The sequence below is a fragment of the Fusarium verticillioides genome, chromosome 5 (genome assembly GCF_000149555.1).
Source record: "Fusarium verticillioides 7600 chromosome 5, whole genome shotgun sequence".
Taxonomy (NCBI): Eukaryota; Fungi; Ascomycota; class Sordariomycetes; order Hypocreales; family Nectriaceae; genus Fusarium; species Fusarium verticillioides.
Genome location: NC_031679.1, coordinates 3,389,295 through 3,414,157, shown reverse-complemented (window position 1 = coordinate 3,414,157; position 24,863 = coordinate 3,389,295). Strand labels below are relative to the sequence as shown.

The following is a 24,863-nucleotide window of genomic DNA, read 5'->3' as shown; positions in this document are numbered from 1 at the left end:
CCTTCTGCGATAACGAAAGCAAGTTCATCTCCTTTTCAATGTGCCTCTACAATGTCACCGGCTCACTCGTAGTCGGTACGGATAGATGTTAGCTCTGATCATCGCGTCTTCCAGACGATCATCCGTTCTTGGGGATCCAACCAGAGCCATCACCGCCTCTCCTCTGTTCTTAGCACCCAAGTCCCGCTGGTCCTAGCTAATGCAGGTACCGTTGCTCATTGGGGGTCCCCTTGATTCATGCTCTTGCCTTGCAAGCAAAAGGGATATCCTGGAGGTGTCTAGAGTGTGGCTGAGCTTGGGGAAAAGTCTTACCTGGCCCTGGCTGAGATATTCAAGACTTTGATGCATTCTAGTCATGCACGAGTGTCGATGAATATCTTGTATTTTCACAATAACAAATAACATTGCTCTAACTTAGCATTTTTTAGTTTGGTCGTTTAAGCTAGTTTTGACCCTGCATTCGTGTCTTGTTCTCAGGTTATGAGATGTTTTGTCCCATCTCCACATCATTTCGCTTCGTTCACTAACTCTTGTGCCGTGCAGCTCACCGCATGTGATAACTAGTGCATACGACCCATGAAGCGATATGCAGAGTAAAATGAAGACGAGCAAGCTTGTGGAGGAGAGGTGTCCAGCACAATTTTCCTGCTTTACTTGTAGTGTTTCTCAGTGCCCAAGCCAAGCCAGCCAGTAAAAGAAATAGTTATTCTTGGATTAGTTACTGAGTAAGCGAAACTGAGAGACGCAACCAACAAGGACAATGGTTCTGAACAATAGGAGTTACCCGGTTAGTGGCTGGTGAGGGCTTCATTTTTTTCGGCGTTTATTTCCTGAAGCAGCAGTCTTATTTGGTTAACTCGTCGAATGACATGACTTCTTTCTTTCTCTGACACAAGAGCCACCGTCTTGCTGACTTGGTTTTGTTTGCCTTGCCCCATGGAACATTCCCGCAAGTGTCTTTTTTAGCTCAATCTCTTTGAGCATCATTGACTTCTTCACTTCTTCTTCACCCTTCTGAGTGCGATATTTCGCATTCATATCCTTGTCCCAACTCGAATCGTCAGTTTTGACAACATTGCAATGTCTATCCTGAGCTCTGCGGGGTTCGCACCGCCTCAAGCCGTAGCCTTGCTGGTGAGCCTCACATCACATCACAACCCCCATAAAACCTATACTCAGCCTCGTCTCATGAGTTGATTGAAATGTGCTAACATAGATGTTCAAAGGTCGTCTATTGTCTCGTCTACGTCATCCCTCTCTACTTCTCAGCTGCAACAAGGCCTTCACCCACTCGCTCCAGAGATGCTCCTGAGGCTATCCGCGCACGTATCTTTGTCGTCTCACTCTCAACGGGGGCATGCTCCCTCGTGACGCTATATCTACTCTCATCTCACGGCGCAATTGCCGTTGAGAAGCCCTTGCACTTCATGGGCTACTGGCCACCGGGGCTCATCGATGCTGCTCGTGCGCTTTGGCTCACGGCCCTGCTGTTTGCAGGCCCCTTGTATGAGTCTCTCGTCATCGATGGCGCGGCTCATCAGTGGCTTAACCTTCAGCCTCTGAGGGATCTGTGGACTGACTGGCCAACCTGGAGAAACATGGTAGCGGTACGTTTATCCTGAAACTGTTCGATCTCGCTGTCGGTTCCTTCATAACTATCTCATTCCCCCTAGTCAATCTCTTATCCCCACAGTTATCTCGTCGAGAGCCTCCTCGTCATTTCACCGCTCCGCAATCCATGTTGACTAATTCTTCTGAAGGGTCCTATTACCGAAGAGTGCTTGTTCCGTTCTGCTGGTGTCCCACTGCTTCTCCGTTCTGGAGCCAGCCTAACTGGCACTATCTTCATGTCGCCGCTCATCTTCGGCCTGGCTCACCTTCATCACTTTTATGAGTTCCGTATCACTCACCCACGGACTCCTCTCCCTGTGGCTATTGCACGGTCATTACTTCAGCTGTCGTACACGTCCTTGTTCGGAGCATATGCCACTTTCTTATTTTTAAGAACTGGTAGCTTGCTGGCCGTTGTGCTCGTGCACACCTTTTGCAACTGCATGGGCCTTCCACGTCTTTGGGGCCAGCTTGATCCTCACTGGCTGCCAGAGGGTGATCCGGCCGTAGCCTCGTCTAGAAAGATGTGGACTGTTGTTTATTACGTACTTTTGGTGGGCGGCTTAGTTGCTTGGTGGCAGAATTTGTACTCGTTGACCGAGACACCGATGGCGCTGGCCAAGTTCTAAGATTATCTAAATTCATGCATTTCACAATCGAATTGTTGAATATCGTATGCACAAATGAGATGGTCTTCTCACAGACCACGCTATGGCCCCATCTGAAATGTCAAGCTAAATGGCCTACATGAGCACAGGGGCTAGTAGTAGCCTCATTGTCCGTGCATGAAAACAGTATTCAGGTGATGGAATAGTCAACACAATTAGATCGTCATCTGGTCTACTAAAGTCCGGGAGAACCGAAAGTTGTTTCAGGGTGGAATGAGTAGAGCTTTTATTTCGTTTACAAAGCCTGACTAGGTATCTAATTATGAGGCCGCGACCTGAAAATCAGGTAGTGATCCTGGCATCGAGAAGTCATCGCTGTCATTGCTTCTCGTTCCTCGTCGATGCCGAACCGTGCCTCCAGCTCCTCTATCTCTAATCTCTGCGTCTCCTCCTCGTCCACGTACCTCCTCTCGGTGATCCCGGCCAGCATCATTACCCCTTGATCGACCGATAGATTCGCTTCTCTCAGTCGAAGCGTCCTCAGGACCTCTTGTGTTCTTCTTCCTCGGCCAGAGACTTGGTAGGGCAATTTCCTGGAATCGAGGCTCAACAGCTCGCTCATCAAACCAACGGTGAAGGCGAGCCTCGACAAGTTGAGCAATCTTGGGTACGTTGTGTAGTTTGGAGCGACTACCGAGAAGGCTTCGAATCTCAAAATCCAGTCTGTAGTCGTCCAGGAAATTAAAGATCATCCTGGTGGGTGTCGATTGAGAGGGGTTGCTGGGAATGAAGGAGATGGAAAGGGTGCCACTGAATCTGATCACAGAAACGGCCAGTTCCACGGGTAGAACCGCTGATAGCTTCTTGGGATAGTTTAGGATAAGTTTTGTCCTCACGGCCAGAGTAAGCATGTCGCTCAGGTCGACGTCCATACGTGCCTGGAGACGTAGGCCATCTCTTGCTGCCGTTGCCGGATCAAACTTCTTTCCAGGAGCAAGGCTCACTCCATCTTCATCGACAGGGATAATACGGCAATTGCTCAGGATCGGAAAGTCTTCTCCCAGACTCAACTCTGTGACCCGAATCTCGTCAATGAAATCCGGCCTGGAATCCCCATTCAAGGCCTTGGTAAGTGAATCAAGAATGGCATCGTCATGCTGAGCATCACTTCGAAACTGAGCAATCGTTTGCGCAATGAGAACATTAAACCAATCGAGACTTTCAGGCTGATGGCTGTCGACATTGTAGTACGCTTTACTCAGGATCGATCCAATGGTAAGTGTAGGAGGGTTCCGGAGGACAGTGGACTTCTTACGGCTGAGAGATCTGTCCTGAGATCTATCTCCACGGTTTGCCGGGCTCCTGATACTTAGCAATGAGCGCTTGTGAGCAAGAGTCCTTGACCGTCGCTCGGTAGCTCGTAGCGAAGCTGTGACGTCTGCTGAAGGAGGATCGCCAAAGATGAAGAATTTGATGAATGCGGCCAGTACCAGAACCACGGAGAGCTGCCCGACTATCAGACCTTGCGTAAAGGATAGACTATCAGAATATCGGTCAGCTTTGGTAAGGACTTCTCATGATGCAGGGTTCTTTGATTCACTTACGTCGGCTCTATCAGCCGGGGACAGGTATCTCCTTCCATGGTAGCAGAGTAAGGTGTTAGATGATACTGAAGCCACTGCGCTCTGTTTATGCTGGAAGCTCCAAGCTCAGATGATTAATAAGACTGTGATACCATTTCAGCTCTGGTTGGTAATGATCTCACTGATAGCTATCATGATGAAGGTTGAGGTTGGTAGCGCGGGTAGCTCTTGTATTATGTAAGGCATCCAGGCCATACCTACTTCCAAGGTTGTGGGGCGCTCACCTACAACACCTACCTTACGTTAGACTACAGTGACAGTGGCATCTTAGAAGTCTCCCTGTTCACAACGTCAATCATCAACAACAAGAAATTCTCTGAATCACAGCGCTGATTACCACTGAAATACCTGATATCTCTCACTTCACGACACTGCCACTCATAAAGACCTCATATAGCAACCCGGGAATAACACGTTACGCGGCGCCGGTGAGCCCAGCCATCAACATGGACGTCGCCCAAGCAGTATCTGGGTACATCAATAAGGTGGTTACGACGAGCGATACGTCGTCTGCCAAGATGAAAATCCTCCTACTCGATAGAGAAACAGTCTCCATCGTCTCGACTGCGGTCACACAGTCTTCTCTTCTCAACCATGAAGTCTATCTCATCGATCGTCTGGACAACGCTGCGAGAGAGAAGATGCGACACCTACGATGTCTATCTTTCGTGCGGCCATCGCCGGAATCAATTCAGCTACTCATAGATGAGCTTCGTGATCCCAAATATGGCGAGTATCACTTGTACTTTACAAATGTTGTCAAGAAGTCGTCCTTGGAACGATTGGCTGAGGCTGATGACCATGAGGTGGTCAAACTGGTCCAGGAGCACTTTGCTGATTACAATGTCATCAACCCTGATCTCTTTTCTTTCAGCTTTACTCTTCCACAACAGAGAATCTGGGCAGGGAGTCCTGATACATGGAACCCTGACTCCTTACAGCGATGCTCAGAGGGTTTAGTTGCTGTCTTACTCTCACTCAAGAAAAAGCCCCTCATCAGGTACCAGAAGACAAGCCCCTTGGCGAAGAAGCTGGCATCAGAGGTCCGATATCTGATGACCCAAGAGGATTCACTATTTGACTTCCGAAAAGTCGACACTCCTCCCATTCTCCTTGTGTTGGATCGCCGGGAAGATCCAGTGACACCACTGCTCACACAATGGACATATCAAGCCATGGTCCACCATCTCTTGGGTATTCAGAACGGGCGCGTCGATCTGAGCGACGTTCCAGATATTAGCCCAGAGCAAAAGGAGATCGTTCTATCACAGGATCAGGACCCATTCTTCAAAAAGAACATGTTTCTGAACTTTGGCGACCTTGGAGGCAACATCAAGGAATATGTTGGCCAATTTCAGTCGAAAACCAAGAACAATGAGAACATCGAGTCAATATCGGATATGAAGCGATTTATCGAGGAATATCCAGAATTCAGAAAGCTCTCTGGCAACGTCAGTAAGCATGTTACCCTGGTATCAGAACTCAGCAGACGTGTAGCTGCCGACAATCTCCTAGAGGTTAGTGAGCTGGAACAAAGTCTAGCTTGCAACGACAACCATGGGACTGATGTAAAGGTATTGCTTGTCCTCTTGAATGAACCTTGAGCATGAGCTAACACAATTCATAGAATATTCAGCGACTCATTCAATCACCGAATGTTACACCAGAAAGTAAGGTTGGCCTCGTAGCTTTATACGCTCTCCGCTATCATAAACATCCTTCCAACACTTTGCCCATGCTTCAGGACCTCCTTGTCGCTGCCGGAAACGTATCTCCGCGAGAGGCAGATTTGGTCAGCAAGGTGACGGCGTATCACAACTCCCTTCAAGCGTCACAGTCTCAGGGCGGAATATCAGAAATCTTCGAGTCGGCAGGCATTTTCTCTGGTACTAGCAGCCGCTTCAAGGGTCTCAAAGGAGTAGAAAATGTCTATACGCAACACAGCCCATTGTTAGAGACTACCCTACAGAACTTGATCAAAGGACGACTCAAGGACCAGCAATACCCCTTCGTCGAAGGTGGTGGTACGACCAAGGACAAACCTCAGGACATAATCGTATTCATCGTTGGGGGTGCGACTTATGAAGAAGCCAAGATGATCGCAGAGCTGAACGCGTCGAGTCCAGGCGTCAGAGTAGTTTTAGGAGGTACAACGATTCACAACTCGGCGACCTTCTTGGAGGAGGTGGATGACGCTGTCAGTTCATGGCCAGAGAGCCGTGGTAGGAGGTAGAGATTATGGTCATATGAGAAACAGTATCAATTGCAGCGACGATTTTGAGCCATTTTAAATCAAATACAGATAATGTCAACCATTGAATTGTACCTAAATTTATTGTCTATTGCAAGGATGTAAAGTATCATGATGAAGTGCCGATGTGGGTGAGAGAACGCCAAGTTGTAACCTGATTGGATGAGACGTATTAACTAAACCCGTACTTTCTGATGCCAACACCCAAAATTTAGAGCTTGCTCCCGTCATGAGGGCAAATTTTACAACGACAACAACATGAAATGCGTGCGCTACTAAGACCTAGGGCAGCCGTACTACGGCACCAATGGATAATTACAAGACGGCGGTACCTTGCGACTGTTTCCAGTGATTTACGGTATGTCTCAGCAAACAACATCTCGTCGTCATGACATCCATCGCATCGCAAATCATCACTGACACCCTCGCTCTAGACCTTACGATGTCGTCGTAATCGGAGGCGGCCACGCGGGCGCTGAAGCATGTGCTGCTGCTGCACGATCTGGCGCAAGAACAGCCTTGGTAACGCCGAAAATCGACAATCTAGGAACGTGTTCCTGTAATCCGAGTTTCGGCGGTATCGGCAAGGGCACAATAATTCGAGAAATTGATGCGCTCGATGGATTGGCAGGGAGGATTATCGACAAATCAGGTGTTCAGTTTCATACTCTGAATCGGCGAAAAGGCGCTGCTGTCTGGGTTCGTCGACTATTCGGATTCGTTGTTGGCAGAATCAGTGACTAATGAAACTCGCAATAGGGACCCCGCGCTCAAATCGACCGAGAGCTCTACAAGAAACACATGAAAGACGAACTCTCTTCGTATCCGGGCCTATCGATCGTGCTCGACAGCGTGTCCGATATCGTCACTGAGCCACAAGAATTGTTCGAAGGCGCATCAAGTCGCATTGCGGGCGTGCGCCTGGAGTCCGGTCAAACTCTCCCGACAAAAAAGGTTATCATAACGACAGGGACATTTCTCGGAGGCGAAATACACATCGGGCTGACGGCGTATCCAGCTGGTCGACTCGGTGAGGCGGCGACATTCGGGCTGAGCAAGTCATTGCGTGATGCGGGCTTCGAGCTGGGACGCCTCAAGACTGGCACGCCACCCCGAATCGACGCAGCGAGCATAAACTATGATGTGCTGGAGAAGCAGTATGGAGATGACCCACCAACACCATTCAGTTACCTCAATGAAACTGTGGCGATTCGGGAGCAGATGACTTGCAGTGTGACGTACACGACGGAGGAAACTCACCGGATAGTGCGTGAAAACCTTGATAAGACGATACACATTCGAGAGACAGTCAAGGGCCCACGCTACTGCCCCTCTCTTGAGTCAAAGATTATTCGCTTCGCCGACAAGGAACGACACATAGTTTGGCTCGAGCCCGAAGGTTTGGACAGCCCTGTCATTTACCCCAATGGTTTGTCCATGACAATTCCTGCTGAGGCGCAGGAGGAGGTCTTGCGCACGATCCCAGGCCTCGAGAACTCAAAAATGCTTCAGCCCGGGTACGGTGTTGAATATGACTACATCGACCCACGTGGGCTGAAGTCGACCCTGGAGACCAAAGCCATCAGTGGTCTGTACCTGGCTGGTCAAATCAATGGCACGACTGGGTATGAGGAGGCTGCTGGCCAAGGTGTCCTTGCGGGCATTAACGCCGGTCGTTCGTCTCAAGGGTTTCCACAGGTTTTTCTCTCAAGAGGGGATGGGTACATTGGCATCATGGTGGATGACCTTATCACGAAAGGTGTCACCGAACCTTACCGGATGTTTACCTCCCGAAGCGAATTCCGCATGGCATCACGTGCTGACAATGCTGATGTTCGACTGACATCCAAGGGCTATGGGTGGGGTGTCATATCGGAGAAGCGCTGGAGTCGTTTTCGCGATGAGAGGCAGCAGATTGATGACCTTACTAAGCTCTTACAATCAGTATCATTAAGCCCCTTACAGTGGATCGAAAAGGGGTACCATATGAAGCGCAACACTCAGCGTCGCGATGGTATAGATGTCCTCCGTCTCTCAAACCCCGATACACGCGTCGGTATCGAACAGCTTGCACCAGTCATCCCAGGCGTAATGGACTTTCCACCTCGCGTACGACGTCGTGTTGAAATCGAATCATTTTACGCACCGTATATCAAAATCGCCGAGTCAGAGCGCAAACAGCTAACAAACGATGAGCGCGTCAAGATACCCCTTGATCTCAACTATGACAACATTCCTGGGCTTGCAATGTCAGAGAAGGAGGCGCTCAAGGCAGCGAAGCCAGAGAACCTCGCACAGGCGAGGCATGTTGAAGGCGTGACTCCATCGGGCAGTTTACGTCTACTCGCTCACGTTCGTCGGAGGCCTGAAGCATACTTGTTGGAGAAGGATGCTTCACGTGGGCGCCGGACACAAAGAACGAATAAGAATCGAGGCAGTGTATAAGTTAATTTGGGATCAATCGCATACAAATGGCGTTTCATTGAATAAGGTATTTGGGAGGGGACAAGACAGGTCTTAAATAAATCTTTCAAAAGTCAAATATTTCTGCCACAATCTCAGCATTGTTGTCTGATTGGGAATTCGAGTCCGAGAGTTCGAATATGCAGGTTAAGATTTGTTCTATCATCATCGACGCTAGTGTTGGTACATAAAGGGGGTATATGCAAGATTTTCAATCAAGCTCAAGCTCAAAGTTCTGTTCGAACCTTGCTGAACTTTGTCTTTTCGTTCAAACCTTGCGTTTCCTGCTTTCTGGATAGCCCTAGGCACGGGCCGTGCTGGGTGAAGCCAAATTTGTGGCCTCTTCTGTTTCTATCGTGGTCTGCAGCTTGATAGACTCTGAACGACGATATCAAATCAGGGTTTTTTAGAGTTTTGCTTATTAAGGATTTTCACTGCATCCTTTGTGTAGATGTAGCTTGCACCGCTCCAAATGGTGGTAGCAGCAACGACGTATCTGGATACTTTTAGAATGAGAGTTATGGAAAGCCAATATGGTTTAACTTACTGCATGACTGTCAGGGCAGATGACAAGTCGGTGCTCAAGAGGGGTGCAGCAGTCGTGATTCCGACGAGCGCAAGTTGCAAGAAGGTGTTGTACTTGCTGATAGTCGTGGGACGAACTTCAGCTGATGGAAGTGAAAAGTCCCAGTAGCGGGCAAATGTCTTTGGTGGCGGGAGAGAAATCCATCGGTAGTAAATTGCAGAAATAGCGAGGCCGACATCACGGCCCAGGATGATGCCAGCGCACCAAACTTTTACACATTAGCTTTTGAGTTATCAAGGATCACGAGGGAGCATGAACGCACTCGGTAATGCGCCCTTGGCAGCCAGACAAATGGTCAAGATCGTCATCAAAGTTTTGTCTGCCATTGGGTCAATGACTGTGCCCACGACTGTCTTGCTGTCCCAGCGACGCGCTATCCATCCATCGAGGAGATCTGTTACGCCCGCATAGGCAAAGAGGCCGACGGCCCATGCGTGCTGGTCGTGAAGAACGAGGTAGCCAATGACCGGGGCAGCGACAAGACGTGTGAAGGTTAGGATGTTGGGCAGCGTGTAAATGTCTTCGTGCAGGACGGCAGCAGGGCGTGACGGCTTGATATCGTTATCGTGCTGTATCACAGGTTGACTATGTACAATTGGTCAGTACAATACAATCAATCGGTACAACTGGACCTTGTACTCACCCATGAGGCTTGTCCTCTAGCTTTGTCTGTTGGGACTTATGATCCAACCATGATTGGGCCTTTGTGAAGAAGAGGCATCGCGGGGTTGATGCTATCGTGGGTCTGGGCGCGGACCTCACGAGAGCAGGTATCGATCTTGCAGTACACCTCGTCGTCGTCGCTCGCCAAGCCAATCTGGCAGAGAGACTCATCTCTGCGCTTGTCTTGTCCTTTTTCGAAAACGGGCGCTGCCCAAGCCCTCTCGTCAGTCGCTCAATTGGTCCCGGAGAGGGAATAATCTTGTTTAGTTGTTCTGGCGATGTAGTTGGAGCAAAGTTGGGAAACCCCGTTTAGAACCCCGGACCCCGCTTATCTTATGTCACGATTTGGTGATATCGATATGCCACCAACTTTGCGATCTTGCATCTCATGGCATATCATTGAACCTCATACTGTTAATTATCTATTTATTCGACCTTATCGATTTCGGGCCATCATAAGTCATGAATATCTGAAGCGTGTACTACTTTCCAAGGCCCTCTTGTTTTTGAGTTTGTCTTAAACCCTGATGGTAAGGAAGCCAGTGTCATTAGTTGTGAAACTCTTCAGTAAAATTGTAGTTTGTGACGAGCAAAGGCAAATTGGATAATTAACGCATCTAAGCATTTCTTGCACAAATCAGAGTTTTGCAGGGTTATACCAAGGGTTATACTTTCTAGGTCTGTAAATTTGAGTTGCGATTGCCAGTATTGCAGCTAAAGATGCTCAAAGATTGAAAACATGGGCCTACCCTAAAGTGCTGGTTCATGCTGACATGGAGTATGCCAACTGCCCGGTTCTCAGGAGATAGCAAGCAGAATCGAGAGGTCCGCATACTTGGACATTTTGGAGGGGCATTGCGAACTCCCCGAAAAATTGGCCTGGTACCATAGCTGTAATAGGTGGTAAAGACGGACAGCCAAATCAGGATGAAGACGTGCCGGTGGCTTCTCAGAAGAGCTCCAGATTACAATATGACTATGATCATTAACACGGTACCTTTCCACAACACTCTCAGTCGTCGCAGGGTAATTTTCGTATCATGGCCATTCTGGCGTCCCGCACTGCAGCGTCGTAGTACAATAACGCTGTGTAAGTGGTTGGGGTTGACCAGAGGCGCAACTGGGCAAGCTGGTGGCTGTTTCACAGACGTCACTATGTTCCCACATCTTAGGTATTGGAAATCATTAGACCGTAGACAGGCCGCTAAGAACGAAAAGAACTACGCAGATGCCGAAGGGACTGATATGGATCGTCTGCTAGAAAATGGCTCTGGCGTGAAAGACATTGATAATCTTCGTCGGGGTCGAGATCGAATTGACAGGCTTAGACTGGCAAACTGGACTGTTTAGGGCGTAGCGCTAACGCTGAGGAACTGGCAGATCAATCCAAAGGATGTGACGCGGTCCCACGTGACCCCGCGTTCTCACCTTCCACGTCCCTTGGAGAGACAAGGATCATAGACAGGGATATCAAATCGATAACTTAACCCAGACGACACCCAAAACATTAAACCATAACTCCAGATCTTAAAAATCAACTTCAAACCGTCACCCGAAACTCAGTCGATCGGGCCAAACTCTTGTTCTCAAAACCGCTGGAGTCAAAAGGCAAAGATGGCTGGGTCCCGAGAGGATCCCGTCGAATTGGGGAGCGACATGGATGAAGATGAAGCGCTACGCTATGCTATTGCCCTTTCACTCCAGGAACGGGAGGAGCAGGGAGACCAGAGTTCGCAGATCCCGAGCGCCTCAACCTCGACATCCCACCGGAACGGGACTGGTTCGGGCGGGGCCTCCTTGGGCTTACTCTCTCTTGATCGCAAGAAGATGGAAGAGGAAAGGTTGCAGAGGTTAGCCAAGCGGCGCCGCTCACCAGAGGACGAAAGAAGTGTTGACGAGGTCCCGCCGGCAAAGAGGATGACACCATCCGAACCTTCCAGGCCTGTAACCGCAACGGCAACGGCACAGATGTTACCAAGCTTCGTTCCCTATCCCAAAGGTGCTATCAAAAGAACTTGGGCCAAAGGGTACCCGCGGACTTCCGATGATATCAAGATCGAAGAGGTGTTTCAGAAAGACAAGCTGGAGCTTGCGCTTCTAAGCTCGTATCAGTGGGATGATGAATGGCTCATGTCCAAAATTGACCCGAGAAAGACCAAGCTGTTGCTCCTGGCATTCGCCGATAGTGAAGCCCAGGTGTGTATCAATGACCAGTCCTGACTCGTTTCGGATATCCCTCGCTGGACCCCTCAAATAGACAAGACTAAGAGGCTGACGCCGAAACCTGCCGCAGAAATCAGAGATGCAATCAAATGCGCCACCGGGAATCAAGTTCGTCTTTCCGGCAATGAATGGGCCTGGGGCTATGCATTCCAAGCTGCAGTTGCTAAAGTACCCTGACTATCTTCGAGTTGTGGTCCCAACTGCCAATCTCGTCCCCTATGATTGGGGGGAGACTGGCGTCATGGAGAACGTGTGTAGCTGAACCGAGGCGATTTTGATGCCGCCCTTGACGGGATTGCTAATGAGTTCTCCAGATGGTCTTCCTGATCGACCTCCCTCGTTTGAAGGACCCCGCGAATTATCGGCAAACTGCATTCAGCACCGAGCTCGGCCGATTCTTGTCAGCAGCTGGTGTTGGTGAGGGCATGGTCAGCAGCCTCGCCAACTACGACTTCTCACAAACAGAGCACCTTGGCTTTGTGTACACCATGTAAGCCTATCAAGACCTTGGAGACTGGATCATGCATGGTCTGATGATCATCATGCTTGACCCGCATGAATGATGCACTGATACTAGATTCTAGCCCTGGTGGACATCAAGGAGATTCCTTAAAGCGAATAGGTCAGTGGACGTGCAAGTTACGATGAACGTTGCGCAACAACGGCTCATGCCATATAGGATACAGCGGGCTGGGCACCACTGTGGCTGCTCTCGGGCTAGCCACTGACCAACCAATCGAAGTGGATTTTGTCGTGGGTACCATTAAAGTCGCATACCAGTCTAGAGAGCATTGATTCTAACCACGGATGAGCCCTTACTTCAGTGCGCCTCTCTTGGATCGCTAAACTACGACTTGGTTTGCGCAATCTACAATGCATGTCAAGGTGAGGAGACGTCGATACTGTATACCCCTCTTTTCTGTTTACCACACACATAACATTCACCTGTAATGGATGTGGATTGACGAATGGTGAATTGCAGGAGATGATGGCATGGCCGAACACAAGTCAAGGGTAGGCCGAACGGGCGCATCATCCAAAGATAAGGCGTCAAACCCGTGGCAGAAGAAGCTAAAGGACCGTTTCCGAATATATTTTCCGACGGATGAGACAGTTGGCAGAAGTCGTGGTGGGCGTAACGTAAGTTTACCTGGAGCATGGCATTGCATGGATGGATGATCTTGGATAAACTGGAGAATCCTCACATGCGACAAGAAAGACGCAATGAAAAGCCAACGCTAACTTGTGAGCGCGCTGATGCAGGCTGCGGGCACCATCTGTGTCCAGCCCAAATGGTGGCGCTCGCCAACCTTCCCCACTGAGCTGGTGCGGGACTGTGTTAACACCAGAGATGGGCTTCTGATGCACAGCAAGATGATCATGGTATCACAGACGCAAGCGGGAAGTCAATTGCAAACGCGACCGGAGCCGCGACACCACGATTCAGGGCCGGCTGCCGCGGAGCCGAAAACGGAAGAGATGTCTCTTGGCTGGGTCTACATTGGCAGCGCAAATCTGTCAGAAAGCGCATGGTGAGTGAGACCCTGACCTTGCCCCCAATCGAACCCCCCTCTTTTCTGTAAGACATGGGGGGAAACTTGAGACAACAAGGCAGCAAGCGAGCGAACATCAACGGCCAGTGCGATGGTGCGGTTGTTTAGATAGTGTAGCGCGCTACTAGCTGCCTCTTGAGGATAATTTCAGCATGACTGGCACGAAACTGTGACGATTTCATGAATCTAACGCTGACGGTTGCGGCTACGTTGTGCCATACAGGGACCGCATTGTCAAGGAACCGAGCGACAGGACAGCCAAAGATGAGTTGTCGCAATTGGGAGAGCGGTGTTGTAGTGCGAATTAGCAACCCCAAAAACAGCAGCACCGTCTCTGCCAGCTTCAGCACCAGCGCCAGCGCCGCCGGTGCCAGTTCCAGCACCAAGGTCAAGGCGGCAGAGGGTCAGGCACGGTCATCGGTGCGGGCGGGGAAGATATCGGCGGAGCCGGACAAGGGATGTGATACGAGCCAACACAATCATCACCACTCCCAGATGCAGAAGCAGGATCAGAAACAGAAACAGAAACAGGAGGAAGGGCTCACGGGCACAGATGCACACACAGATTCAGACATGATGAGCGGCGCTGTCTTCAAGGGCACAGTCCCAATACCAATGCGACGACCAGGTCGACGCTATCGTGAGGGTGAAGAGCCCTGGTTTTACAGTGTGCAGGGCTGAGCGACCAGGGCGCGTTTGTTAGCCATTTCTGGAGCACTAAGCGATCAAAGATGAAGAAGAAGTGTAGAAGATGCACTGAACAGGTCATAGATGTTGGGGACGGCAGTTGTGAATAACCCTGTCATCTCAGTTTGATATTACGGTATTGTAAGATGGATTGGATGGGCGTTGGCCTCTGCGCAGTACCGTATCAGCCGTATGTACTCCGTACATATCTGGCAATCTGCAGATGCTCACGTTTCGGATTCGGCATCACTGGTCAGTCGACGCAGCGGTATTGCGATGCGGCGGGCATGTGAACAGACAGAATAGGTTGGTTAGCAAGGTCACGCCCGTTTACAGACGATAGTGATACCACCATATATCCCGTAAGGTGGTTAGTTTAATTACTATAGAATAGCTCTAGGGATTAATGACCCAAGTGTTTGCCAGGTCCAGGAATATAGATGGAGATGAGGAGACGTAATGAGTTGATTCTCTGAGCGTTAGTATCGTGGCGATGCGATGGGATGCGATGGGATGCGATTGGGATGCGACAGGGCACAGCCGATGCCAAGATGGGAGTTGGATCATTTCAAACGGAAGACGGAAGCTCGACGAGCATCAGTATCTCGAACTGGGGCGCAGGTTTGGGGGTTTGGGGTATGTACAGATATGTAGGTATAATTTGCAAATCAAATCATGAAGCCCAGGACAAGGTATCTCGGTACTTGGCGGGCTGACAGTACAACCCATGCGAATGCTCTCAAGCGATGACACACGATTACAAGAGCCAATTGAGGGATCCCACCCAATGGGAGGCTGAGTGCCGCCTCGTCAGTCGGCTATCCACCTGTGCGTGCGCTCTTTCCCAGGCCCTTCCTGCCCCTCGAGACAAAAACAGCAGAGAACAAAGGGCAAAGGGCAAGGACAAGGGACAAATGGTCAGGTAGCTAGGGTGTGGCAGCCCAGAGGAGAAAGCGTGATGGGCAGAATAGCCAATCACGGTAAAAGGCAGAGATGGCCTGCAGTACGGCAGGTGCGACAGCCAATCAAAGGGTCCCAAAAAGGTACCTGGGAAGAGGAACGGGTGGAGAGCACTAAGAGCGCCCCAGAGACCCATAAGACAGGCACCAAAGCCAATGCCGGAGGTCGCTGCATACCATGTCCATGGACTTGACCATGTTCGTTTTCATTTTCATCATTTTTCAGGTCCATGTCCATGCCTAGGACATGGGCTCCTGCTATTTTTTCTGTTCCTGTTTGCGGGAGAAAGGTAGGGTAGCAGTGTCGGTCCGGGGAGCTCCTTGCGCGCGCGCGTTCCACAGTTAGGTATGGAATCAATTAATCAATCTGGGCAGCAGTGTCGCGTCGCAGATTCGACATGACACGGGAGGCGGTGTTTAGTCTAAATGCCGATAAGGCACAGCAGAGCATCAAACACGGACGGGCACCCATGGCATGGTATGGCATTCATGGCAGTTGAGGTGACATGATGTGAGATGACTTTTATCTACATGGAATAATTAGCTACGCCATGATATCCATCCGCATCAGACTCCGTAACTCAATTGACGCGCGGCAGGATAAGGCACGTTAAGCTAAGGCAAGGCGAGCAAGACAACCGGACCCGGGCAGACATCCAGACAGCTCGCCTAGGACTAGACGAGAAAGGCCAAAATACAGGCATCAGCCAGGCACACACCAACACCAAGCCCAAGCCAACCCAACACCAGCGAGATTTGCATATCCAACGGGCGAAGGAGGAAATCTGGAATCACAAACTAAACCACGAACCGACTAACTAAGCGCACTAACTGATCCTCTACTACTTCGGCATCTTCCTGTGATTTCAATTTGATACAGACCTACAGTACATACGAGCAAAGCCAAGAGAAATGGATAAGTCGGAATTCATGTCAGGGGCCTTTTGTTTTACACCCCCAACAATAGAAGAGCCGACTCAAGAGTGAGTGATACTGTCGCGTACTCAGCCCAGAAGTGATGTGAGTGAGCTCAGAGCTGTGATGGTTGTCGGTTTATGGGGGCTGTGGTGCTTTGGCCCTCCTCTCTTTCTCCAATGTGGATAACAGAAATCATCCAAAAAAGAAAGAAGAGGGGTTGATGAGTGTCAAAAAACAGCACAGACGAAAAGTGATGATGAACACCCAATGACATGGCGGCTCAAACGAGTTCGCATATGATGGTGTAGAATGCCGTCCAAGATGATACATACAGTAACAAAGAATAGAATAGCATTGTTGGAGAGGGATGATTTAATTCTTCTGCGGCGCCAAATCAGACACATCACATACATGCCACACACATATCGAGATAGACGAAAATCATAACTAGAGGCATTGTGATGGAATATTCTCAAGAAAGAACGGCATAGTGCGTCACTGATGCATTAAGGAGGGTGAAGGGAGGAGGGTAGGAGGGGTGCAGAAGGTGACGGATGTGTCCCCAGGCGTGCCTCTATGAAAGCTAGATCCACCTCCAAAGCACTTCTCATGGGGAGAGGTACCGCCTTCAGGGTGAGGTAGTTCCAGCTGGGATAGGACGGGGGGGATGGAGATGTAAGTTTTCATTGCATTAAGCTTCCCGTAGATTTGGAGAAGGGCTGAACAGCTCTAGCTAGATCTGAATCTTAGAATTTAGATAGTGAAGAGCTTCTTTTGAATTGAAGAAAGCCTCTTGAGAGAATGATTCGCCCAAGCCCTTGCTCGAATAGAGATCGAACTCTTCTAGAGTGAGACACAGACAGACCTCGAGGGAACCCTAAAGATGATGGCAGGTACCCAAGTGACCTCGACATAGCTGGCGGTCTCTCGGCCGCATACAAACAGCCCGCAACTACCTCTAGAGTAGATCCGGACAACAGCCACCACCCACTTCAAGAGCAGGTGTGAGACGCCACCACACGCACGTACCGATACGAGAGGCAGGCTCTCGAGGTACTTCGGCACATGCTCCGACAGCGCGATGAAGGGGCTTTGCTAGGGTATCTGCTCAGTCAGCGGAAGTACCTGCCCAATCTTGAGTGGATTCAGGACGTTTCCAATGGGCCTTGACCCCTAGGTGAGTTAGTAGTATGTAAGTCCTGTAAGGTAAGGTAGGTAAGGTAGAGACGACGAGGGGAGGTGTCTATGAGGAGACAGACAGGTACCTACCGTACCTCGTAGGCGGGCGGGCGGGTACGTACCTTTCCCATACCCTGCCGTACATCTTTTTGCTGCCCTACCGACTCAATACCACCTGTATGAACTGCCGTATGTACTCTGGTACTGACTGACTGACTGACACTGACCCGACCTATCCCCAGTATCCCTGAAGAGAGAGATGGCCGCGGGTACCGTCCGTAGGGAGGCTAGGACTAGGTACCTGCTGCTTGCAGTTCCATTTCCCTCCTCCTCCTTCCTAGGAGGTCCAAACGACATGGATGGCAATGGCAATGTCAATGAATGAATGATATGCGTGGATATGGAACGGCGTCTAAGCTGAAGGAAAGGCCGGATACAGACACTACCCAGGATGTGGTTGACGCAGACGGGAGCCAGCCAACAACCTAAGTGCCAGGCCCCAGATTCAAGCCCTGGGAATTACTAGGTACCTACCTGCTCTTTCCTAAATCCAAGCTTGAGTCCATCCATCTATGCCATGCCATGGAAGCGCAAGTGCAGCTAGCCTTTAGCCTGCCCTGTAGTGTAGATTGCCTACTTGGGTAAGTGCATTGCATTGCATTCGACTACATTACATCCAAGCCATCCACTTACACCTCAACTTCACTTCACCACATTTTCTTCCACATTGCTTGCTCTCTTATTCTTGATAATTTCATTCTTCGTTTCGCCGACCATCAATTCATTGTGGACTTTGACGAACTGGCTTTCACAGTCATTGCCACCTGGCGCTTAAACGGCGCACACACACGGCTTCTGTGGCTGGACTCGACGCCCGATCAAGCTTTCAACATTGCTTCAATCCATTGTGGACTTTGACGAACTGGCTTTCACAGTCATTGCCACCTGGCGCTTAAACAACGCACACACACAGCTTCTGTGGCTGGACTCGACGCCCGATCAAGCTTTGAAGATTGAATAATCCATTGTGGACTTTGAGCTCTCAGTGAAAGGGCAGGTGACATAAAAATCAGATCACCTGTCGGCCGTTAGCCACAGTGTGGCTGCTTGATTTTATCCACCCTCACTCAAATCCCAACTTTATTGGGAGCCACCTGACTGGCCTTCACAGTCATTGCCAGCCACATCCCCAGGGGGCAAAAAACCACCGAACCTTGCTGCAGATTTACCGATGTATTTTTGTCACTTAGGGTTAAGGTCCTAAGTTTTCTTCCCTCCCAGAACACTGGTATATAACCCCGGTCATTGCCGACTTGAGACTAGTCTGCACTCTCGCTCTCGCACACTCAGACTCAGACTCAGACTCGGACTCAGACTCAGACTCGGACTCAGACTCAGACTCAGACTCAGACTCAGACTCAGACTCACACACACTCACACTCACACTCACACTCACACTCACACACACTCACACTCTCACACTCTCACACTCACACTCTCACACTCTCACACTCTCACACTCACACTCACACTCACACTCACACTCACACTCACACTCACACTTACACAACATGTCTGGAACCACGCAACTTCGACCGACGTACCATGGTTACGTCCGCGATACTACCGATGCCCTGATCATTTTTGAAGCATGTCTCGCTGGCCAACTGCTTCATGTTCCTCGTCGACCACATGACCGTGAGCGTCAAAATGTCATTAAAAGTGGTAGTATCTTCGTTTACGAAGAGCATGCTTCGGGAATCAAGCGCTGGACCGACAGCATTACATGGAGCCCTAGTCGCATCATGGGGAACTATCTCGTCTACCGCCAGCTTGAAAAGCCCTTCGCACCCGGAGAAAAGAAGCGCGCTAAGGGAAAGGGCGGCAAGTCAACCACGCAATCTGGAGGCATCTCGAAACCACGACAACGGAACGCTCTCCCTTTCCAACAAGGCCTGGAACAAGGTAATGAGTACCCTTCTGTGCCTAGTGATGAGGACCGCCAGCTGGTCGGTTCGCTTGTCGACTCGTACGACTTCAAGGAACAAGGACTGGTCAAGAAGACTATCAGCATCACCTACAATGGCGTGCCCCACCATCTCATCAGCTACTATACGGTGGAGGACGTCAAGGCAGGTCTCTTGACTAGTCCCGCGGACGACCAAGGACTCCGCGGCGTTGTTCCTCGCGCCGAGCTCACGAATGGCCAGAACTTCCGCGCCCCGATCGAGGAATCAATAGGCGGCGCCTATATGCCAGGCATGAGGCATTCCGCTGGTTTTCCTCACCCCTCGGCATATCCCACACTCCTGCACCAGCCACAGATGCACCAGCCACAGGTACATCAGCCATTGGCACATCAGCCACAAGTGCATCAGCCGTTGGCACATCAGCCACAAGTGCATCAGCCATTGGCACATCAGCCACAAGTGCATCAGCAATACGTGCACCAGCCACAAGCGCATCAGCCATACATGCATCAGCCACAGGTGCACCTAAATGGTTACCAGCCGTCCTATGGTGATGGCCAGTGGTGGAAGTACCTAGGGGGTACGTAGTTGGGACCTCTACTATTAATTAATAGTAAATAGTCTTGTTAATTAAGCATAACAAAATATAAGCGATTGGAAGTGCTCTTGAGTTATGTGATGTGGCTGACCTAACAAGACAATAATTCATCGTCCTCCTCCTACCTCAACAAGTCAACTTTCAACAATGATCCCCAACCATTTCTTCAAACAATCGAGACTTTCTAACATCTCGAAGCTGCCAAGAGATAGAGAAGTTGTTCTCCCGTTCGATCCAAGCAGATTCTCGGCCGCTCGTGCCGCTTCATCGGATTTATTCGTATCCACCTGAACAAGGATAATTTCCATCATGTTTCTTCGATCCACCGCAATTCGAGACTTGGCGTCAGGCGCTTGCCTTTGCCTAGCCTTAGCAGGTAATACTAGCCAGAGCATGTTTTGTTTATTGGTGATCGACAAGTGTGTGGATACACATGGGCGTATCATTTTACACGCAGCTGCATGTACCCCTGGAACTACTGCAAGCGACGAATCGTACATTCACGAGCCAAACGTTGAATTCAACGGCGAGAGAACAATACCTTGAGACCCGATGTAAAGGTCTCGTTACAATGGCCAATATTCTCTGCATCTGACAGATGAGCGTGGCATTACACTACCAAGCCCATCTGGTGGCATACAATCTCGGGCTCATCCGTTCTAAACCCGCCACCAAGAGATTTGGCCCATTCGGTTTCCGATAGTCTCGCAAAGAAACAAGTGGTTCAGCCGACATGAAACTTTTAGACTGTTGTTTAATGGAACGAGGCGTCATGCGTCAACGCCTCAACGCTTTCCACGCAAATGAGGATCCACATACGAACCGTGGCATCGACACTGACTACTGAAGCGGTAAAGATCTTTTCTCTAATTAGAAGCAGAGAAAAGAAACAGGTCAGCTTCTCACCGGGGAGAGGTTGCAACGTCGAGTGATGTGTGAGCAATTACTACGCACTGACGGTCATATCTACAGGGGACCCCATATTGAAGAGTTCTAGACACATGCCGTCCCGTTGATGAACTGCAGGGTTTATTTAAGCGTCTCTTGTTAGTTTTTGTTTCTTGATCGAGCCCTTCATAGTCTCAGAGCTAGAAAGAAAGCTCTATGGGGAGACCAGGGGCCTGGAATTATCGTGCCGAGAGTTCTCGGCGTCTGGTCAAAGCGACTTGATAGAAGTATTGGAGACTGCAGAGGCCTCTGGCATATATATACGTGATACTCTCCTGTCTGCTGAGTTCTGTAAGAGGTGGACTACTATCACTCTACGTTCTTTTCTCCCGTCATTCTTTTCATTACACACTCATTCTTAATCTGCTTCTTATACACTCGCTAGAAGCACTATTCACTCTTTTTATACAAACTTGATTCACTCATTAATATTTCTCACTACCATCGAACCACCTTTCATCGCAATTATGAAGTTTACTGTCCTCATTGCAGCTGCTCTGGCTGCTGCGCCTATCCCAGAGGCTGCTGCTCACCCTGGCATGGGAGAGACCATCAAGGAGATCGAACGAATTGCTGCTCGTAGCTGGGGCAGCGGATGGGGTGGAAACAAGTGGCCAGGACAAGGCAACGGCGGCGGTTCGAGCTCGTGGCCTGGTCAGAGTAACGGCAATGGAGGCGGTTCCAGTTCTTGGCCTGGACAGACCAACAGTGGCGGTTCAAGCTCTTGGCCAGGACAGAGCAGTGGAAACGGAGGAGGATCTAGCTCATGGCCCGGCCAGAGCAACGGAGGTAGTGGCAGCGGCAGCAACAGCGGCAGTGGCTGGTCCGGAGACAGCTTTGATGCCCACTCCCTCATCGGCGACCTTGCCACCCTCAGCGACAAGTCCCTCACTTCAGTCGGCAGTGACATCAAGAAGATCCTTCAAGGCAACGGCAACCCCACCAGCCGCGAGCGCTACTTCGGCTGCCCTTCCATGAACTCTCAACGTTGCAAGCGTGATACCTGCTGTGTCTGGCAGTACATTTCCAACGAGCTGGAGGACAAGTTCAGGGGCGAGGCTGGCCGCTGCACAAGATGGGCTCGATATGCTGTCCGCATCGGCTTTCACGATGCCGGCACCTGGTCTCTCAAGACCGCTTCCCAAGGCGGCGGTGCTGATGGCTCCATCATTCTCTCGAACGAGCTCACTCGTGGCGAGAACATGGGTCTTCAGCAGATTGGCGAGTACTACCAGACCATCTACGACAAGTACCACACACAGTATGGCTTCACCCAGGTCACCATGGCTGATCTGATCCAAATGGGCTCCAATATTGCTGCCGTTACCTGCCCTCTCGGTCCCCGTGTCCGCTCTTTCGTTGGACGCAAGGATAGCACCAAGGCCAACCCCGGCGGTCTCCTGCCTAGCGTTAAATCTGATGCTCTCACTCTGATCAACCTCTTCAAGGACAAGACAATTGGCCCCGATGACCTTGTTGCCCTGATCGGTGCGCACACAACCTCTCAGCAGCATCACACCAACATTGATCGTGATGGCGACCCTCAGGACAGTACTCCTGGTGTCTGGGATATCCTCTTCTACCAGCAAACCATTGATCAGGACGCACCCAAGCGTGTCTACAAGTTCCCCAGTGATGTGGCCCTCGCCAACCATCCTCTTACCCAGCCTGCCTTTGAGGCCTTTGCCAGCGGCAGCACTGGCCAAGCTGCCTGGAATGTGGTAAGTCCCATTCAAAAGCATATCGTGAAACATATGTACTGACGTTTCCCCAGGACTATGCACGCGCCTATGTCCGTCTCAGTCTCTTGGGTGTCAACAATATCAACAGCCTCACCGAGTGCACAAAGGTTCTTCCTCAACCCGTCGAGTCCTACCGCCACAAGGACAAGGGCCGATTCAACAAGTGGCTCCAGACCGACGATAACTCGTGGACCTCCAAGAGCGTCTCCAAGGATGTCGACGATGGTTACGAGATCTCTGTCCCTGAGAACAAGATTCCCTCCAGGCGTGGTCCCTGGAAGACATGGACCAGCACGTTCAAGTGGTGGTAAATGCGGCCCGACAGCACGTACTTCATCTAATAATGGCCACTTGGCAATAACATGTTGTTACGCATGGATAGTGAGTCGAAGACGGGCGTTTTGGGTTCATGAGACAGTGCAAGGGAGACAGGACTTCATCATAGTAGCTAATGCCATTCGCGTGGCCCTTTTAATTTTTAATTCTTTGATTTGGAGCTTTCTTGACCACCGAATCTCCGCAAATAATGAACCGGTTAAACCTCATAAGCTTGCTGGGAGAAAGATTCAGGACAGTCAAGATCATCATCACCTTTACTTTACGCCTAGGTACATTTATTGCTTAAACTACCTACCTAGAGCGGGTGCTCTCTTGAATGACTTTCTACTTATTTCTATTGCCACATTCCAAAGGTCGGATGACTCAAAGAAATCTATGGGAGCAAATGACATTATATTATCGCTCCTCACTATGAAAACTCGCTTATTGTTATTCTGTATTCCCAAAGTTGCTACAGGTTCCCGGAATTCAAAGTTCACGGAGGCAATTCTTTCATAAAGGCAATGCATCTGTCATCTTTTCTTTGTGCCCTGACGTCGCTTATCAACGAGTCCCGTCACGAGTCCGCCCAAAGTAGAGAAGTCTCCCAGACTTTAGCTTCCACTCTCGGTAATAATGCACCAGGTCAACTACCTCGTTCTCCCGATTTCGCAGATATATGGTGCCCGAATGACCTGGAAACCATCTGGGTAAAACTCCAAAGCTGGATCGGCCCCCACCTGGCAAAAGCTGTACATCTTCGATGGTGTAGACTTCTTCCGACTCGCTAGAGGATAATTCCCACCCTGCGAGATCCACCACTTCTCCCTTTGTTATGTTCGAAATGGTGAGATAACACACTGGTACGCCGCCGGGATAAATAGCCGCGTACCTATAATCTGGATAGAACAGGGAGATGATACCGACAGGCGGGCATTGGGTGTTAGCGGCTATTCCATCTGTTCCTGTAACTAGGTTTTCTTCGCAACATTCGACTATACTGCCGAGGTTTGGACCGATGGACTGGCCGTCTGCGTTGGTTTGAGAGCCCTGTTCATGGAAAGCGATGAATAAGGCCTCCCAATGACCATCTGGGAATTGGAGGAGAACTCCCCCGTCTTGACCGGCAGCATTTTCATTTTCAAACAGTCCGACGTTACCTTGATTCATGTGAATCTGGTTTATCTTTTTGACGTCTCGACGGAGTTCCCCGAATATGTAGGCCGTAGCATGTTTCTTGATCGCGTTTTCGAAGAAGGGCTGTAGATAATCGGAGATATTGTCCGATGGACAACTTTCCACTCCACTCGAGATATTTTTGAGGCATCCTCGAAGGTAATCAAGCCTGGCTGGGCGACGAGGCGATGCCATGGGCGGTGTTACCGGGGGTGTCGTGGGCAGTATAACGGAAGGGGTCATGTCGGTCCAACCATAAGGCAAACTTCGAATAACTTCGCCCGCAACAATAGCCATGTTTTGTTGAAGCCAATATACAAGCCGAACACTTTCCTAAGCGAATGTGCGGTCATTGATGCAAGCGCGGTATTCTTGGGGCTGGTTATTGTTATCGACATCAAGATCCAAGTGGACGTATAAGTGATGTGAGAAGTCGTGTTCCGGATCCATACTCGTGCCTTTGAGCTTGCCCTTCCAAACTCCATAATTATTTAACGGCATTTTGACTGGATTCTGTGTAAGCCTGAAGATGGAAAATATAAGATGTAAGATGGAAGTAAATGAAGAAAAGAAACTCAAGCCGCGTCCTTTGCATTAGTACCTAGGTAGGTACCTTAGGCCTACACTAACTGCCCGGTTTCTCTTTCCTTCGGTCAAAGACTTGAGATCTCAGTACCAAATTAGGTAGATAGCAGGCAGGCGCTCTAGGAGAGGAAGGAAAACACAGGACCTTGATCCTAAATGGCAAAAAGACAAGTCCGACGTTT

At 50.0% G+C, this 24,863-nt stretch overlaps 10 protein-coding genes across 17 annotated transcripts; 7 read left to right on the top strand and 3 right to left on the bottom strand.

Moving 5' to 3' along the window:
* Positions 1 to 800: 800 nt before the first annotated feature.
* Positions 801 to 2,384, top strand: FVEG_09156 (hypothetical protein). 2 transcript variants are annotated; one of them, XM_018898087.1, is made up of 3 exons: positions 801 to 1,134; positions 1,227 to 1,607; positions 1,761 to 2,384. In XM_018898087.1, exons 1-3 carry the CDS (start codon positions 1,081 to 1,083, stop codon positions 2,238 to 2,240), a joined length of 915 nt encoding a protein of 304 aa, XP_018755893.1. In that variant the 5' UTR covers positions 801 to 1,080; the 3' UTR covers positions 2,241 to 2,384. The 2 variants fall into 2 exon arrangements, with proteins under 2 accessions (XP_018755893.1, XP_018755894.1); XM_018898088.1 differs by lacking the exon at positions 801 to 1,134 and having other exon boundaries at positions 1,181 to 1,607.
* A 93-nt stretch (positions 2,385 to 2,477) lies between these two features.
* FVEG_09155 (maintenance-mitochondrial morphology protein 1) lies at positions 2,478 to 3,998 on the bottom strand. Its single transcript, XM_018898086.1, has 2 exons — positions 3,824 to 3,998; positions 2,478 to 3,758 (listed from the first exon to the last, which is right to left on the bottom strand). The coding sequence occupies exons 1-2, from the start codon at positions 3,859 to 3,861 to the stop codon at positions 2,540 to 2,542; spliced, it is 1,257 nt and encodes a 418-aa protein (XP_018755892.1). The 5' UTR covers positions 3,862 to 3,998; the 3' UTR covers positions 2,478 to 2,539.
* Positions 3,999 to 4,110: 112 nt separating this feature from the next.
* On the top strand, positions 4,111 to 6,212 carry FVEG_09154 (hypothetical protein). The gene is made up of 2 exons (XM_018898085.1): positions 4,111 to 5,436; positions 5,490 to 6,212. The coding sequence occupies exons 1-2, from the start codon at positions 4,309 to 4,311 to the stop codon at positions 6,093 to 6,095; spliced, it is 1,734 nt and encodes a 577-aa protein (XP_018755891.1). The 5' UTR covers positions 4,111 to 4,308; the 3' UTR covers positions 6,096 to 6,212.
* On the bottom strand, positions 5,442 to 10,110 carry FVEG_09152 (CDP-diacylglycerol-glycerol-3-phosphate 3-phosphatidyltransferase). Of its 3 annotated transcripts, none has more exons than XM_018898082.1 (6): positions 9,806 to 10,110; positions 9,425 to 9,747; positions 9,124 to 9,370; positions 8,097 to 9,072; positions 5,905 to 8,045; positions 5,442 to 5,791 (listed from the first exon to the last, which is right to left on the bottom strand). In XM_018898082.1, exons 1-4 carry the CDS (start codon positions 9,994 to 9,996, stop codon positions 8,973 to 8,975), a joined length of 861 nt encoding a protein of 286 aa, XP_018755888.1. In that variant the 5' UTR covers positions 9,997 to 10,110; the 3' UTR covers positions 5,442 to 5,791; positions 5,905 to 8,045; positions 8,097 to 8,972. The 3 variants fall into 3 exon arrangements, with proteins under 3 accessions (XP_018755888.1, XP_018755889.1, XP_018755887.1); XM_018898083.1 differs by having other exon boundaries at positions 5,905 to 8,040; XM_018898081.1 differs by having other exon boundaries at positions 5,905 to 9,072.
* On the top strand, positions 6,344 to 9,025 carry FVEG_09153 (tRNA uridine 5-carboxymethylaminomethyl modification enzyme GidA). The gene is made up of 3 exons (XM_018898084.1): positions 6,344 to 6,471; positions 6,548 to 6,812; positions 6,873 to 9,025. The coding sequence occupies exons 1-3, from the start codon at positions 6,377 to 6,379 to the stop codon at positions 8,556 to 8,558; spliced, it is 2,046 nt and encodes a 681-aa protein (XP_018755890.1). The 5' UTR covers positions 6,344 to 6,376; the 3' UTR covers positions 8,559 to 9,025.
* Positions 10,111 to 11,251: 1,141 nt separating the features above from the next.
* FVEG_16529 (hypothetical protein) lies at positions 11,252 to 13,319 on the top strand. Of its 5 annotated transcripts, none has more exons than XM_018905750.1 (7): positions 11,252 to 12,021; positions 12,119 to 12,298; positions 12,363 to 12,538; positions 12,633 to 12,670; positions 12,728 to 12,801; positions 12,873 to 12,933; positions 13,031 to 13,319. In XM_018905750.1, exons 1-7 carry the CDS (start codon positions 11,440 to 11,442, stop codon positions 13,225 to 13,227), a joined length of 1,308 nt encoding a protein of 435 aa, XP_018755882.1. In that variant the 5' UTR covers positions 11,252 to 11,439; the 3' UTR covers positions 13,228 to 13,319. The 5 variants fall into 5 exon arrangements, with proteins under 5 accessions (XP_018755882.1, XP_018755886.1, XP_018755884.1 ...); XM_018905754.1 differs by having other exon boundaries at positions 11,252 to 11,675; positions 11,740 to 12,021; positions 12,728 to 12,933; positions 13,031 to 13,292; XM_018905752.1 differs by having other exon boundaries at positions 12,728 to 12,933; positions 13,031 to 13,292.
* A 321-nt stretch (positions 13,320 to 13,640) lies between these two features.
* On the top strand, positions 13,641 to 14,449 carry FVEG_16528 (hypothetical protein). Its single transcript, XM_018905749.1, has one exon. The coding sequence runs from the start codon at positions 13,782 to 13,784 to the stop codon at positions 14,280 to 14,282; it is 501 nt and encodes a 166-aa protein (XP_018755881.1). The 5' UTR covers positions 13,641 to 13,781; the 3' UTR covers positions 14,283 to 14,449.
* Positions 14,450 to 18,915: 4,466 nt separating this feature from the next.
* FVEG_09150 (hypothetical protein) lies at positions 18,916 to 19,902 on the top strand (the record flags this gene model as incomplete). The annotated part of the gene is made up of 1 exon (XM_018898080.1): positions 18,916 to 19,902. The coding sequence occupies one exon, from the start codon at positions 18,916 to 18,918 to the stop codon at positions 19,900 to 19,902; it is 987 nt and encodes a 328-aa protein (XP_018755880.1).
* A 1,425-nt stretch (positions 19,903 to 21,327) lies between these two features.
* Positions 21,328 to 22,913, top strand: FVEG_09149 (hypothetical protein; the record flags this gene model as incomplete). Its single annotated transcript, XM_018898079.1, has 2 exons — positions 21,328 to 22,581; positions 22,635 to 22,913. 2 exons carry the CDS (start codon positions 21,328 to 21,330, stop codon positions 22,911 to 22,913), a joined length of 1,533 nt encoding a protein of 510 aa, XP_018755879.1.
* A 571-nt stretch (positions 22,914 to 23,484) lies between these two features.
* On the bottom strand, positions 23,485 to 24,393 carry FVEG_16527 (hypothetical protein; the record flags this gene model as incomplete). Its single annotated transcript, XM_018905748.1, has 1 exon — positions 23,485 to 24,393. The coding sequence occupies one exon, from the start codon at positions 24,391 to 24,393 to the stop codon at positions 23,485 to 23,487; it is 909 nt and encodes a 302-aa protein (XP_018755878.1).
* Between the last annotated feature and the right edge of the window lie 470 nt (positions 24,394 to 24,863).